Source organism: Musca domestica, unplaced genomic scaffold (assembly GCF_030504385.1).
Source record: "Musca domestica strain aabys unplaced genomic scaffold, Musca_domestica.polishedcontigs.V.1.1 14, whole genome shotgun sequence".
NCBI classification, from domain to species: Eukaryota; Metazoa; Arthropoda; class Insecta; order Diptera; family Muscidae; genus Musca; species Musca domestica.
In genome coordinates, this window is record NW_026712192.1 from 483,639 (window position 1) to 500,469 (window position 16,831).

Genomic DNA, 16,831 nt, shown 5'->3' on the forward strand with positions numbered 1-16,831 from the left:
TCTAGTTTTCCAGATGCTTGGAAACTTGGAAAAATAATCCCCATACCCAAGGATTGTCATAACTCAATTAGGAGTTTTAGGCCGATTTCCATATTACCTTCTGTTTCCAAAATCCTTGAAAATGTGATGAAGGAGCAAATTCTGGAGCATTATCGTCAAATCTCATTTTTTAGCCCATTTCAGTTTGCTTTTCGAAAAAACCATAATACAACATCAGCTTTGCTTTCAATTACTGATTCTATTAGAAGACATTTAAACGTTCATCCTAGCTGTTTGCTTGTTTCGTTGGATGTAACTAAGGCATTTGATCGAGTTAATCACCGCATCTTACTTGAAAAACTTCGTGACCACTGTAAGTTTTCTAAAACAGCGTGTCGGTTAATTTATTCATATCTTTCTGATCGAAGACAGTATGTTTCTTCTAATAATATCAAATCTTCTATTGGCTTTGTGACGTCTGGTGTGCCTCAGGGATCTATTCTAGGCCCTATTCTCTTTCTTTCTTACGTTAATGATATAATTGCTGCCTTAGAAAGTCGGATCTGTGAACCTTATGTTTTTGCGGATGACATCTTCCTTTTATTTAAGTCGTATGACTCGGATCTTGAAATAAATTCCCATCTCCATCATGTTTCTAACTTGCTGTCACTAAATAAGTTGGATATAAATCCTCTTAAAACAAAGGCAATGCTGTTGCATACACGTAGACATGGTTCTTCTTGTCCTAATATTAAAATTGGTTCCACACTTATTCAAACGGTGGAGTCTATGAAATGTCTTGGCATTAATGTTGATTCTAAGTTAGATTTCAGTGACCATATTGATGATATATCAAGAAAAGTGTGTCTTATCTTGAGAAGACTTTATAGCCTAAAAGAGTATACACCAATTGCTGTGAGAAAACAATTAGCACATTCGTTATTGATGTCCTTGGTTAACTACGGAATTGAAGTTTACTCTGGAACTTGGGGATATAATTTGAATATAATTGAACGGTTTGTTCGAAGAATTGTTAGATATGTTTACCAAATTCGTGTTTACGATCACGTACGTACGCTGGAGGCAACGGAAGATTTCCTTGGATGTACTTTTCCAAATTTTGTAAAGCAAAGGATTGTTTTGCATTTCTACAAACTTGTTAAATATCAGCAACCTGAAATACTAGTAACTCAGTTTTCTTTTATTAATTCAGCGCGTAACACACAAATTGATGTTCCCTTAGTAAATAATGCCTTTTTCGAACACTCATTCTTTGTGCGGGTCTACAGAGTATGGAACCCTTTACCAACTCCTTTGAGAAGGTTCTCGTTTTCCTACTTCACCTTCAAAAAAAAGTTGAAAAGTTTTGTAAATAGTGGACATAATTTATAAGTCTTTTTGTTTTCATTTACATATGTCTTTGCTATAGGACCTAAATCTTGTAACATTTATTTAACTTTCAATATTCATATGGCTGGGGAGCCGTTCATTCTTGTTCATTGAATTTTTTAGCTATTAAAAGTAAACAAACTGTTTTTGTATTATTATGATAATTACTACCACAGTATTAGCATTTATTTTTATAGTAATCTCCAATACATGTATAATTGGCTAGGAAGCTTTCTATGTATTGATTTTTTTGAAATAAATAAAATAAAATAAATAAATAAAAAAATGTGACGACGGCGACGACGACGTTGACTTGTATTGGCTCTGCATTTGTCGTTAGAATTTTTGCTGTCGACTTGAATTTGTGTAGTGTTTTTCTTTACAAAATAAAATAAAAATGGAAAATACCAAAATGAAAATAACAAACTCAAATCAATTTTCTAAATTACTTGAAGAGTTGGAAAAAAATCCGCATCTTGCAAGGGGATTTCGCAGAGGCAGCGTTCCAAAAGATTTCAAGGAGCAATGGGAACGTGTTTCCGAAGTGCTAAATGCTCTTGGACCACCAGAAAGATCTTGTGATGGTTGGCAAAAGGTAATATAAATTATATTTTTCCAAAAAAAAAAGTTTTTTGACAAAATTCTTGCAAAGGTTTGGCGGGATATAAAATGTAAAGTTAACAAAAAATTGGTTAACAACAAAGCCGAGTGTGCGTCTACTGAATGCAGAATATCTAAGCAGCTGGCACTTAGTCCCTTAGAGAAAGCTGTGGCTAATCTGCTCCAATTCCAGAAACAAATAAACACTGAGCGTGCTGTTCATGGACTGCAATCTCAAGGCCAAAACCATGAGTGCGACCTTGAAGATCGAGCGTTCGAAACGTCTGGCAGTTTTGTTTTGGCAGATATGCCAGAACAACCTGAGAGTGAAAGCCAACAACACATACAAATGGAAAATCCTAAAATCAAAATAACCAATACAAATCAATTTAATAAATTAGTTGAAGAATTGGAAAAAAATCCGATCCTCGCTAAGGGATTTCGCAAAGGTACCGTTCCAAAAGATTTCAAAGAGCAGTGGGAAAGTGTTTCCAAAGTGCTAAATGCTCTTGGGCCACCAACAAGATCTTGTGATGGATGGCAAAAGGTAAAGTAAATTATATTTTAAAAAATAAGTTTTTTTGACAAAGTTCTTCGTACAGGTTTGGCGGGACTTAAAATGTAAGGTTAACAGGAAATTAGTTAACAACAAAGCCGAGTGCACAGCTACGGAAGGAGAAATATTTAAGCAGCTGACACTCAGTCCGTTAGAGAAAGCTGTGGCCAATCTGCTCCAATTCCAGAGACAAATAAACCCTGAGGGTGCTGTTCATGGAGTGCAATTTCAAGGCCAACACCAAGAATTCCAGCTTGAAGATATAACATTCGAATCGGCTGACAGTTTTGTTTTGGCAAATGTGCTAGAACAACCTGAGAATGAAAGTCGACAACAAAGAAAAATGGAAAATCCCAAAATGAAAATAACAAATTCAAATCAATTTCATAAATTACTTGAAGAGTTGGAAAAAAATCCGCATCTTGCAAGGGGATTTCGGAGAGGTTCAGTTCCAAAAGATTTTAAGGAGCAATGGGAAAGTATTTCCGATGTACTAAATGCTCTTGGACCACCAGAAAGATGTTGTTATGGATGGCAAAAGGTAAAGTAAGTTACATTTTACTGAAATAAGTTGTTTGACAAAGTTTTCGTATAGGTTTGGCGGGACTTAAAATGTAAAGTTAACAAAAAATTGCTTAACAACGAGACTGAGTGTACGACTACTGGAGGTGGAATGTCTAAGTCCCTCAGTCCCTTAGAAAAAGCTGTGGCTAATCTGCTCCAATCCCAGAAACAAATAAACCATGATGGTGCTGTTCAGGGAGTGCAATGTCAACGCCAACACCAAGAATTTGAGCATGAAGATACAGCATTCGAAACGAATGACAATTTTGTTTTGTTAAATGTACATGAATCGCCTGAGAGTGAAAGCCGACAACTGGAACCAGCAACCAGTTCTACGCGAAATGATAATGGGATCACTTTGAAAACAATGCCAAATACGCCTATGTCAAATTATAACAGCCACTATGAAATGCTACAAAAGTTTAGCAGAGAACAGGCAAATATATTGAAGAACATGAAGAATTCTATGTCGTCAGTGAAACGTAGCCTAAAAGATTTGAATGACTGTCAAAAAAAATTATTGGACATAGAAGCGAAGAAATTAAAATTAAGTATAGAAAAAAGTGAAAAAAAGAAAGAGATGCATGGGCTATATTCTCATATATGAAAAATAAATTTATTTAAAATTAGAGGAAACTTTGTTTAATTTGTTCCCATATCAGTAACTTGTGTAATTGCAGCGTTGTCATTTGCATCTTATACTTGTTTAGTTTTGGTTATATTAACCAATGTCAATAAACGCTCAAGTGGAAAAAATTATTATTTTCCAACATCGGTTGTCTCTATATTAGGTTTTTTGATAGATTATTTTTCGTTATTTTTGCATTTTCTTTTGCTTGTGTATGCATTAGCAAGCGAACGCCAGCTTAGTTGCATTTATATCCTCCTAATGGTGTATCTAATTCATAGATATGTAAAACTGCCCAAAACGTACACTGGCTATACTCGTATTCTTTGAAATATCATCAAGGGGTGCCAGAGCCGCACTCGAATCCTGCCGTCGTTCCCCCTTATAATTTGGCATTAATATGCCTAGCCATGATGCCGAGCTGCTCATGTACCGTCACCTTTATTTTCACGTTTTTAGCATACAAAAAGCTACATAAAAGCTCCAGCTGAGTGGGATTTGTACCCTTCTAAGGCTAAAATTAGCCTTACGTTACGTTCATCACTAATCATAAGAATAAAACTACGCCGTTAACGCATAACATCGAAACGGCTTTGATCTCTGAAGGCTGAACGAAGACTAGACCTTCGTCGTTTTCATTTGGTTGGTTTTTGTATTAAAAAGCCAACGTCGTCGTTCCTCGCTTTTTTGCTACAAATTATTTTTATTTAAATAAATTAGAAATAAAATAATTTATTTAAATCCAGTAGAGTAAATAGTAGCATTAATACTTAAATATTCATATAATATTTAAATCAACGAAGAACGTGCACATAAAAAAGTAAATCCTTTTACGTTTAACGACATAAAAAGACGACGAAAAAAAAATCACGTAAGAAAAAATTGATTTTTCATCGTCACAAAGAACTACAAATTATAAAAAAAAGAAAGCGAGGCGGCGGCTTTGGTCATTTATAAAAAAAAGAAGTTATACATATAAATTATAACTTTTTTTCGCTATTAGAAGTAAAAAATACATTCTAATAAGTCAAATATTTTCTCAAACGAGTTTTTGTGAAAAATATAATATACACATTAGGTAAGTTGCAAAAGAAGCCATTTATTTCGTTTTTTCTTTTTCATTTACTTGTCCATAAAATGAGTAGTTTTCATTGTGTGTATGTATGTGATGTAGTTGTAGGGTTGCCAACCACCAAATATCACAAGTCTTGCTGCTGCTGCAGTTGTATTGTTTTTTTTCCTCCTGTTCCCATGGTCTTGTATCTTTTTCTATAACAAAATTCATAAAACCGAGTACAGATCTATACTATACACAGGGGTTGGTTGGAAAGGAGGGTGATTACCACCGACTGTGTATGTGTGTCATATTGAACGTTGAGTACGTACATGTATGAGCACTAGGTATTCTTCCGACCGCATGTGTACCTTGGTAGATTTTTGAGAAAAAAACAGTAGTCTTAAGGCAAAACATTACATGGAAAAGTTAAAACATCGATTGCTTTTAAAAAGTGTTAGCGTGCGTTATTTTTGTGAGATTTTCAGTGATTGTGAAATTATATTGCATATATTGTTCGGAAAATGTCTCGTGGCGCTTTATGTTAGGTGACTACAGTTGTTAATTCCTCCGATTTTCCAGTTTCGATTTTTAGTCTACCACCGTTTTAAGGTTATGTGTTTTTAAATTACTACGAACAAATTAAGTGCCCAAATAGGGAATAATTTCGAACATCTAAACTCCTTTGGAGCTCTATTTTAAACCCCGATAGTTTTGTTAACATCTACCCTTGCATCCTTCTCGTTGTTTTCGGACCGACAATCGCAGTATGAAAATAACAATTCTAAGTCCTTATTGAAGTTGTAGTTTTTGTTGAAAGCCGGCACTTTGCCACGAATATTCAGATATAATCCGACACTACTGGCTATTCGTCAAAAGGCTCACCTATGGACAGAAACTCATCTTTAGTTGCCTGAATATACACTCCTTTATATATTTAGGTACACAGGAGGGTTGCCAAATTTACCAGAAAATACCAGAAAACATGAAAAATATGAAAACTTAAATTACCAAGAATTTAAAAAGTTTTCTACGCATCGCATGAAGCAAACTTCGACTCAGTGGGACAAAAAGAGCTAAATATGCAGATAAATATCCAATTTAATAGAAACCAGGGCAGGTAATGTACTTACTACACTGCGTCCTGGACCCCTTCAAACTAGTTTATATTCTGACATTTTTCTTTATTTTTACATGGAAAATGTTTTTTATACCCTCCACCATAGTTTTTAACACCTCGAAATATACATTTTAAACCCCACAAGTATAAATATTCTTGATCAGCATAAAATTCCAAGTCGATTTAGTTATGTCATTCTGTAAAAATCACTCTAGCTTCCGAACGAAATGACGTAGGTTGATAAAATTTTACTCAAATGTATATTATATCAGCAGGGCTTTTGGTATTGAATATGGGCCATGGAGGTCCACATTTTGGTATAGCCCCCATATAATTTTACCTCCCTATTTTCGGTATTTTGCCTATTTAAGCTACATTATTCACCGGAATTGTTTCAAATTTGATATTTGAAGTTCGTAATGAATATTACAGCCTATGACAGAAAATTGGGCCTTCGTATAGCCCCCATATATCGGCACCTACCGAAATTCGGTATTTTGATGATTTGAGCGACATTATTCACCGGAATTGTTTCAAATTTGATATTTGAAGTTCGTAGTGGATGCTACTACCCATGACAGAAAATTTCGTGCAGGTCTACGTTTTGGTATAGCCCCCATATCATGGTACCTCCCCATATTTGGTATTTTAATGATTTTAGCTACATTATTCACCGGAATTGTTTCAAATTTGATATTTGAAGTTCGTAATGAATATTACAGCCTATGACAGAAAATTGGGCCTTCGTATAGCCCCCATATATCGGCACCTCCCGAAATTCGGTATTTTGATGATTTGAGCGACATTATTCACCGGAATTGTTTCAAATTTGATATTTGAAGTTCGTAGTGGATGCTACTACCCATGACAGAAAATTTCGTGCAGGTCTACGTTTTGGTATAGCCCCCATATCATGGTACCTCCCCATATTTGGTATTTTAATGATTTTAGCTACATTATTCACCGGAATTGTTTCAAATTTGATATTTGAAGTTCGTAATGGATACTACGGCCCATGACAGAAAATTGTCTGTGCAGGTCCACGTTTTGGTATAGCCCTCATAGCGTCGACACGGTACATCGATATTCGTTTTTTTGACTATTTCAAGTTTCGCGTTTGAATTTTGTAATGGCTTATGGCAAAAGTTCCTATGCAGCTCCACGTCGTCGTATAGACCGTAATATAACGACTACATTCGGTATTTTTTAAATTTTAACAGAATGCTTAACGGATTTTATTGTTTGAAAAATTGTCAATTGCGTTCCAAATGGTGTATAGGGTATTCAAAGCCCGCCCAAACTTACAGTTTTTTCGCATAAAAAAACGTGTTTGGAATACCATTGCAAAAATTCTTAAAAAATTCCACGTTTTTGGCTCTGTAAATCAAAGCGAAAATTCTTTAAAAATCCAAGTTTTTGGGACTGTTAGAACTTGGAAAAAATTCTTGAAAAAATCCAAGTTTTTGGGACTGTTAGTCCTTGGCAAAAATTCTTTGAAAAATCCACGTTTTTGGGACTGTTAATCCTTGGCAAAAATTCTTTAAAAAAAATCTACGTTTTTGGGACTGTTAGATCTTGGCAAAAATTCTTTAAAAAATAAAACTTTTTGGAACTATTAGTCCTTGGCAAAAATTCTTTAAAAAGTACACGTTTTTGGGACTGTTAGCCCTTGGCAACCAATCCACGTTTTTGGGACCATTAATCCAGGGCAAAAGTTCTTTAAATAAACCATCAAATATTTAATAATCTGTAAAGGATTTTTTAAATACACAGGTGGAAGGCCTGTTATCCTTAAGTCATTATTTTGAAAAATACGTTTGGAATCCTTAAAATTTAATTTTTTTATTTTTATATTTCGTATCTAAAATCTTTATTTTCCTTAAAAAAACACCACCAATTTTTTCTCAAAACGAAAATTTGTTTTTTATGATTTTACAAATGGTCTTCACCAAGCCGACACATTATTCCTCTGCACATTCCAATTAACTAACTTATTTTCTTTTGTTTTCTATTCTACAGGAATACTATCCTAAACAAATATCCTTACTGAAGTTAAATAAAAACTTAAAAAAACGCTATTATCTGCTTTTTTAAATTAAATATTTATCCATTGATAATATAAATCGAAAACCAGAAGAAAACAAAATGTATCCAAACGGTTATACAGCTACTGCTCCCGGTGTCGGTGCCCCAGCTCAAAGTTACGGTAATGCCAATGCCGGTGGACCATCACGTACAGATCGTCCCCATTATCAGCGTAATGCTAACGGTATGGCCAATGGTGCTGTTGGCGGTGGAATGGCTGGTGGTTATGGCGGTGCCCCCAACAATATGGCTGGAGGCTATGGCGGTGCACCACAAAACGTGGGTGGTTATGGTGGAGGTTATCGTGGTAATAATTTTAACCCCATGCTGGCCAACGGTGGATTTTATAACAATGCAGCTGCAGGAGGCTTTCAACCACGTGCCAAAAACCCTAATTTTGTGCCACGTCACCAGAAACCACAAAACGGTGGAGGCTACCAGGGCAACAACCCATACAAACCATCCATCAACATTGCAAATTTGTCCAAGGAAGAACGCGCCGAGTTGCAACGTGAAAAGGCCAAGAATCCCGGTCGCACTCTTGTCACACCCGAGTGGCAAAATTTGCAGCCATTCAAAAAGAATTTCTATAATCCACATCAGAACACTTTGAACATGAGCGAACAGCAAGTGGCTGAGATGCGTGCAGAGTTGCAGATTACTGTGTCGGGCAATGAAATTCCACATCCCATTGGTTCGTTCGAGGAATGCACATTGCCAGAATACACCATTGAAGAAATGAAACGTCAAGGTTTCACCAAACCAACAGCTATTCAAGCACAGGGTTGGCCAATTGCCCTATCTGGGCGTGATTTGGTAGGTATTGCCCAGACAGGTTCTGGCAAGACATTGGCCTATATGCTGCCAGCTATGGTTCATATTGCCAATCAACCACCATTGCAACGTGGTGAAGGCCCCATTGCCCTGGTGTTGGCACCAACGCGTGAATTGGCCCAACAGATCCAGTCGGTGGTGCGTGATTTTGGCCACTTGTGTAAACCCGAAATACGTCATACCTGTATTTTCGGTGGATCCTCTAAGGTGCCCCAGGCACGTGATTTAGATCGCGGTGTAGAAGTGATTATTGCCACACCTGGCCGTCTAATTGATTTCCTCGAAAATCGTACCACAAATTTGCAACGTTGCACCTATTTGGTGTTGGATGAAGCTGATCGCATGTTGGATATGGGTTTTGAGCCCCAAATTCGTAAAATTATTGAACAAATTCGTCCAGATCGTCAAGTGGTCATGTGGTCTGCCACCTGGCCCAAGGAAGTGCAAGCTTTGGCCGGTGATTTCCTCAACGATTATATACAGATTAATATTGGTTCCATGAATCTCTCGGCCAATCATAATATTCGTCAAATTGTCGAAGTCTGTCAGGAGAACGAGAAACCGCAGCGCATTGTCAAGCTGTTGAATGAAATTTTGCCAACAACAAATAATGCCGCCAATAATAGCAACAAGATTATCATCTTCGTGGAGACCAAAATTAAGGTGAGCTTTTTGTTTGTTTTAAAGATAATTGTCATCCTACATTACATTGTTGGCCGTCGTGGAAGAGAATTTAGGTTTTCATTCTCTAATGTTATTTGTTTTCTTTTCAAATTAGGTTGAAGAGATATTGCAAATCATTCGCAATGAAGGCTACACGGCCACATCCATACATGGCGATAAATCTCAAGCTGAACGTGACTCAACCTTAAAAGATTTCCGCAATGGTAAGTCAAACATATTAATTGCCACTGATGTGGCTTCGCGTGGTCTGGATGTTGAAGATTTGCAGTATGTCATCAATTATGATTATCCCAATTCATCGGAGAATTATGTACATCGCATTGGTCGCACGGGACGTTGCCAACAATTGGGCACAGCCTACACATTCTTTACCCCGGACAATGCCAAACAGGCCCGAGAACTATTGTCGGTGTTGGAAGAAGCTGGCCAACAGCCAAATCCAGCATTAGTTGAAATGGCACGTTCAATGGGCGGTGGTAATGGCAATGGACGCAACAATAATAGACGTTGGACCCAAAATGGCAACAATCAACAACAGCAACGTAATAATCCCTTGAATTATCAAGCGAATGGTGGAGGAAATGCCAATGGCTATGCCAAACCCGGTTATCAACAATATGGCAGTCAGAGTGGTGGAAATAACTATCAAAATGGCGGAGCACCCAAGAATGGGGCCGGCGGCATGGGTAATTGGAATAATCGTGCTAATGGCCAGTACAACAATGCCGGCAATGGTCAAGATCAAGCTAACAGATCTTACCGTCCAAGGGCTCCATTCAATGCCCCCAATGGAGCTGGGCCACGTCAGGTAATGGGCGGTTTCATGCATCCCCATATGCCACCACATATGCAACAAGGCGCCAATGGTTTTATTCCCCAGCAACAATATCGTCCTCGTGGACAATATATGCCACCCAATGGAAATGCACCACGATTCCAACAGCAGCAGCAACAATACCAGAAACGTGACTACCAACAACAGCAGCAGCAAATGAACGGCGCGGCTGCTGGTGGGTATAATAAGCCACAAGGACAGCAACAAAATGGCCAAATGATGGATAATGCACAAGGCCAAAATGATAATGCTGCAGCTATGGCAGCAGCAGCAGCCCAACAACAGCAGCAACAAATGAATAATATTGCTGCAGCTGTGGCAGCAGCTGGTGGCCAGGTCGAATATCCCAGCAATGTGTCGACACCACCAGCCGGAGCTTTATATGCCGCACCAGCACAATCGCCACCAACAACAGCTGGGGCCTACATGTATGATGCTAATGGCATGTTGGCTGCTGCAGCAGCTGCCGCCGGCAATCCTTATGCTGGTCAATATGGACCACCACACACAGCTTATTATGCCCATCCACATCAGTTTGCCACAGCTGCAACGGCAGCCAATGGCAATGGAGCTGCTACACCCGAAATTATTGCCCAGCAACAGTAAGTTGTGGAGTAATCTACCCCACACACACACATACTTCTTTTCAATTAATAACAAAATATTACTACTGAGAAAAAAAAAACAAAATATTAAGAAATATAAAACATAAAATAATTAAATATTAACATACAAATATCAATTAATCACAATGCTACTCTACTAAAGGAAAAAAAGCCCCAAGAAAAAATGATGATTTCTTTTTCTCCAAAACCAAAAGCAAGAAAAAATCGAAGCATTAAATCGATTTTGTCAATGAAAGAACAACTAAAAAACCAAAAGGAGTTTATTTTCCAACGAAAACGGAAAATACAATAATAATCAATTTAATGGACACAGCATTTTATATAGCAGCAGGCAACAACAGCAACATCTACTCTATTAGATGCTGGTCATCTAAGATTATACAGTAAGAGAGACGCAACTCCTTTATTTCAAAATAATTAAGAAGGAAACTGAAACTAAAACAAATCAACATTTCCACCACCACCAAAAACATAATTTTATTCAAGAAAAAAGAAATGATGCCAGACATTTTTTGAGATGTCTCTACTTTTGGCCATTGACAACAAAATGATGCTCTCTTCTGTACTCGTTGTGATATTTAAAAATTTCAATTTTAATTAATTATTATTATAGGCATACAAGCAGTGACTTGTGTCCTTTTCGTTAAACAAAAAAATGTTTGTAACTTTACAACGTGTAGAAAGAAGATGGGCCTTTTTGCTTAAATGGAGAACGAAGCCTGAGACCCTTTAAAAATGTTGGTCACACTTATCTATAATTAGAATTATGAACGATAATGATTATAACCATAGTAATACAATTTATTTTTTTAAGACAAACAACAAAACAACATTCAACAAAACATCAATAATTAATTAATCAAGTCATTGAACTTTTCAAACGGATATTGAAAATAATAATGAATTATTTTGAGTTGAATCCTTGATAAACAAGAAACGAGAATTTCAGAATCGTCATATTTTTTTTTCTTTTTCTTTATAAACATTTATAAGTATACATATAAATATTAATTTTAGTTTCTTATTTTTACTTACAATAATATTCATTTTTGTAAATTTACAATGAGTAACAACAAAGAATGTAAACAACTCGTGAAAAAAAAGTATTTCAAAAAAAGAATTTGATAACAACAATGAAACACAAATAACCAACCAAAAAGAAAAACAAGCAAAACAAACACAAGAAGAAAGAAACGCGTTAAAACAAAAATACAATTAATTTGATTTAAAAAAAATTAATGAGCAACAAACAAAATTTTACATTGTTTTTAAGTGTACGACTTCTACTCTACCAATAAGAACAACAACAAAAGAATAGCAAGAGTTTGTTTTTTTGTATTTATTATTTCCATGAAAACAAAAAATTTCACCAAGAAAAGAATGAAACAAATTTCTATGATTTTATTTTAATTTAGAAATTTGTTTTTATTAATTTTTAATTTTTCCCCCTTTTATTAGTACTCACTCTCTGTGAAAGCAATTTCTTGTTGAAAACAAGTAAAAAAATGTAATTAAATGTAAATTGATACTTGCCAAAGCCGCCGCCTCCACCGCATCGTCGCCTTCCTTTTTTTAATGACATTTAAGAAATATTTGATGCTCTCATAGAGAGCAAAGAACAAAACAAACACGAACTAAGAAAAAAAATACATTTCTTTTTGTGAATTAAATGCCTTGGACGACGACTTTAAAGTAGAAATAATACAAAAAAAAACAAATCATCATTAAATTACTAATTGCAAAGTAAAAACTAAACATTTTAATGATGATCAAAAAACAAGATACTAACTACCATGAGAAATTGAATGAAAAATCATATACAAACCAAAAACAAAATGCGCCACATACATCCATACAAATATATACAAAAAGAGATTTTATGTTTTTTTTCGCAAAGAAAATTTTTAAACAATAATAACAAAATGCAACGACGAATGCGTGTTATTATTATAAGAAATTCAAGCAATTCGTTGATTTTCTGGTAGACCAAGTCAAAATATTAGCAAGATTCTAGAAAGCAAAAATTAAACATTTGATCATACACAATTAAATTGTGTGAAATGGTTTAAAAATTTGTCTATTTTGATTTAAGGAATTATTTATTTAAAAAAGAGACAATTTTTGAAAAAAATCCGAAACAAGTGTATTTTATATTTATTTGAAGAAAAATTTTTGATTTGATAAAACTTTGGGCACGTTTTTAGACTACTAAATCCAATTGATTTCAAATGTCGTAAAACCAATGGATATTATTTCACATATACGCTATGGAAATGACATTTGAGACCGAGTGCATTTAGTAGACCCGAGTGATAGTAGTAGTCTCCAAGTTCTATAAAATCAAAAATGTTTCTTCAAATAAAAAAATTCTCTTTTTTTTCAAATCCATTTTCTTTATAAAAGACAAATTTTTTGAAACATTGGACTTAGTAAATCTAAACATACTTTTATTTCTCATAATCTCTTCCTTTGCTGTATGGAAAAGTCCTACCAGAAAATCGCCGTAAAAAATTAAAAATCTCCCCCGACACACTATACTGCACACATTATTTGAAAGAAAGGTATAAATGAATTTAGTTTTTTTTAATAACAAATAGATGAAATTAAACCCAAAAAAAAAAAAAAGAAAATACGAATCCTTTTTATGTGTGTTGTGTTTTTTATATGAAACATATAATGAAATGATAAAAGAAAGACAGAAAGATGTTAAAAACAAGAAAAACGCGCAAAATAAATTTTAATTTTTTATACTTTTTTTGTTTTTCTAAAAATTACTAACCCAAACTTTTGCAAAACAGAAACTATTGCAAAAGACTTTAACAAAGAAAAAAAGAAATGGCCAGCACTCAAGAAACGAACAAATAATGTATTAGTAGAATAAAATTCGTTTAAAATTAAATTCAATGCCTAAATAGAGAATACAAAAGAAAATTATTCGAATTTTTCTTTCGTTTTTGTTTTTTCTAGAAACGAAAATCATTAATGTTTTTAATCGAATCGAATATGGTAGAGACAGAAGAAAACACAACATTTGTGGTTATGCTCTTTTGTAAAACTCTCTACCCTCTCTCTCTCTCTGTGATGATGTGTTGAAACCTCTAAAAACCACAACAAACAAATAAGCAAAGGATCTCATATTTTTAATTACTATTATTACAATATAATTTTTTTTTTTTAATTTTTTTGTTATTAGTTACTTATTATCACTCTCCTTTAACTATATAATGAACGAAACAAAAAAATATGCTGTGAAAAATGTCTGTTTTTTTTCTCTTGAAAATTGACAGGCAAACAACAGCACAGCAACAAAGATTGAACAATATTTTTGCATTTATTACAAGATACAACAATAAAAGAAGAGGAACAAACAAAAAACCAACCAAAATCAACTTAAATTGTGAATTATGAACTACTATTCACAAGAGAAATTATGAAACATTTTTTTTAATAAAAAAAAGAAAACAAACTGAGAAATATATGTGATGTGATATAGGTTAAAAAAAGCAAAGAAGCTAAATGAAACTACATTTTTATGGATGATATGAGGCACATTCTCTTTTTAACATAATTTGTTTTTTTTTTTTATTTTTGTTTAACTTTAAAAAATTATTATTTATTTACATTTACCATATATACATACCTAAAAAAACACACTCTTTCCCAAAAAAAATATGATAAATGAATATCAATTTATTTAATATTGTAACAAGGAAAAACAAGGCTATTTACAACATATATATGTATATGAACTTTAAAGTGCAGTGTTTTCTACTCTCAGCAGAGGAAAACACTGAGTTTTTCTCTAAAAGTTCATACTTTTCTTTAAACAAACAAATATCGTATCGTATGTTAATTTCTATCTCTCCGCCGCCCCCTCCACAAACCGAACAAAATGTGATATTTCTCAAAGACGTAGAAGAAAAAAAAAACAATTAAAACAAAATACAATTGTTTTACACATTTTTATTAAAAGGAACAATAGCAAAATTCTTTGACATCTAAAAAAAAGAAAAATTAATTAAATTCGGGTTTTTTATGAAAGAAAATCTTTTTAGAAACCAAAAAAAACACAAAAGAGAAACACTTGGTATTTAAAGATTTATTTATGAAAATCAAAATTCAAAAATAAACACATTGGTAATTGGTGCTAAACTATTCCCCCGGTAAAAATACACAAATTTTTTCCTTATAACATAAAAAAGGAAATAAATTTATAACAGCCAAGTATAAGAAAGAGTTAACTATGAAATTAAGAAAATATATTTCCTAGTACTCTTTTTATTGTCAAGAACATACGAGGGAAAAATATTGTGTAGCAAAAAAGCAAGCAACTATAAAAGACTTAATTTTTTTTTTTTTTTTTTTTTGTAAATCAAAAATTTAGATCTAAAACACAAAACATACGATATTATATTGTAAACCTTTAAAAAAGACAGCAACAAGAACTAACTAACAAAATTTTATTTTAATATTGTTGTTCTCATTGATTGAATATAAATTAAATTAAAACAAACAAACAAAAAAAGATATAAGCATTTTTTTGTTTAACATCCGAAATCTTGAAACAATTCCCCCAAACTCATAACATATTTCCATTATTATTACTAATTTTTCATCGTTATTAATTTTTTTTACAATCATCATATGTCACTCCATCTGTCCATACGTACAGATGGAGAAGAAACCAAACATGTATTCAAATTAAATGAAATTCCGCAAACTAAAATTTTTGAAAACAAACAAAAAATGAATAAAAACCTATAAAACTTTCTTTAATTACTCATTGTATATGCAATAATATTTATGTTACCATTTAATTTTCTGTAAACAAAACCAACAACAAGAACAACCAATATGTAACGCAAATAAAAAATTGAATTATTTTGTTAATTTTTTTCCACTTTTGAAACTAAAAAAAAATGTTTTTTATTTAATTTTTTAGTTTTATGATTTTTTTTTCACTCTGAGATAAACAATGATTTGCATTTTTGTAATTTTTTTATATCAAATTTCATGGAAGAAAATCTGCGATTTTGGAAGAGCAATTTGGACTTGAAAGCGTTAAGGTACAAATACATAAGAAGCTTGAAGTCATGGCTAGGCATATTTTGTGACATTTCATAAAGGAATTACTACAGAGACGCAATAAAATCCTGCCGTCGTTTTGCATTAAAATTTGACATCTTTATGCCTAGCACTGACTTCAAGCCTTTTATGTACTTGCACCTTTACCCCTGTTGAAGGGAGATGGTGACGTTTCCTCAGAATTAAAAAATAACGCCTCAAATATAAAATCAGAGGCTGCAAGAGTTTTGATTTATCCAATAGATATGGAAAATCTTGTCCACAAGGATCAAAAATAAGCTGTGGAGTAAAAGGAATTAGGCAAAATGGTGGGAAGAGAAGTGAAATTTCAAAATTAGTATTTAGCTTAAATGTACTTATTAATAGTGTCACAGTATAGCAAAAAATTTCCAGGCGTGGATGAGCATCACATACATCATTATTACGCCATGTTGATGATCAATCCTTTTAAAAGCCACTAAAGTCATCGCATTCGACTTTTATTCTGACGGAAAAAATGGTAAGGAGTTGGAAAATAAAACACGTACAGATGAATCAAAAAATAGGGTGTATAAAAACCCTCCAACCATACTTTGGAGGTTATATCAACAATTTAATTTCGTTCGTAACTTCTCGAAATAATCATGTTAGACTCTACAAAGTGTTCATATTCTTGATCAATGTAAAATTCCAAGCCGACTTAGCGATGTCCGTCTGCCTGTGAAGCCTATTTTGAAGTTTTTTTCTTATTGGCAACTTCGTCGCCACCTTTTCAGATGAGCAGGGGTTTCCCGCAGTCGTCGTCACCTTTTT

At 33.8% G+C, this 16,831-nt stretch overlaps 2 protein-coding genes across 2 annotated transcripts; both read left to right on the plus strand.

Moving 5' to 3' along the window:
* The first annotated feature begins 1,657 nt into the window (after positions 1-1,657).
* On the plus strand, positions 1,658-3,737 carry LOC101891028 (uncharacterized). The gene is made up of 4 exons (XM_020038783.2): positions 1,658-1,963; positions 2,021-2,515; positions 2,571-3,065; positions 3,120-3,737. The coding sequence occupies exons 1-4, from the start codon at positions 1,766-1,768 to the stop codon at positions 3,693-3,695; spliced, it is 1,764 nt and encodes a 587-aa protein (XP_019894342.2). The 5' UTR covers positions 1,658-1,765; the 3' UTR covers positions 3,696-3,737.
* A 617-nt stretch (positions 3,738-4,354) lies between these two features.
* LOC101890343 (uncharacterized) lies at positions 4,355-15,844 on the plus strand. The gene is made up of 3 exons (XM_005189115.4): positions 4,355-4,794; positions 7,910-9,472; positions 9,588-15,844. Exons 2-3 carry the CDS (start codon positions 8,036-8,038, stop codon positions 10,932-10,934), a joined length of 2,784 nt encoding a protein of 927 aa, XP_005189172.1. The 5' UTR covers positions 4,355-4,794; positions 7,910-8,035; the 3' UTR covers positions 10,935-15,844.
* Positions 15,845-16,831: the final 987 nt, after the last annotated feature.

Bases quoted from the DNA above. Each gene is read 5' to 3' on its own strand.
- LOC101891028 (XM_020038783.2), top strand. From the start codon at position 1,766: ATGGAAAATACCAAAATGAAAATAACAAACTCAAATCAATTTTCTAAA. The intron at 1,964-2,020 runs GTAATATAAATT...ATTCTTGCAAAG, and splicing joins CTTGTGATGGTTGGCAAAAG to GTTTGGCGGGATATAAAATG. The intron at 2,516-2,570 runs GTAAAGTAAATT...TTCTTCGTACAG, and splicing joins CTTGTGATGGATGGCAAAAG to GTTTGGCGGGACTTAAAATG.
- LOC101890343 (XM_005189115.4), top strand. From the start codon at position 8,036: ATGTATCCAAACGGTTATACAGCTACTGCTCCCGGTGTCGGTGCCCCA. The intron at 9,473-9,587 runs GTGAGCTTTTTG...TTTTCAAATTAG, and splicing joins TCGTGGAGACCAAAATTAAG to GTTGAAGAGATATTGCAAAT.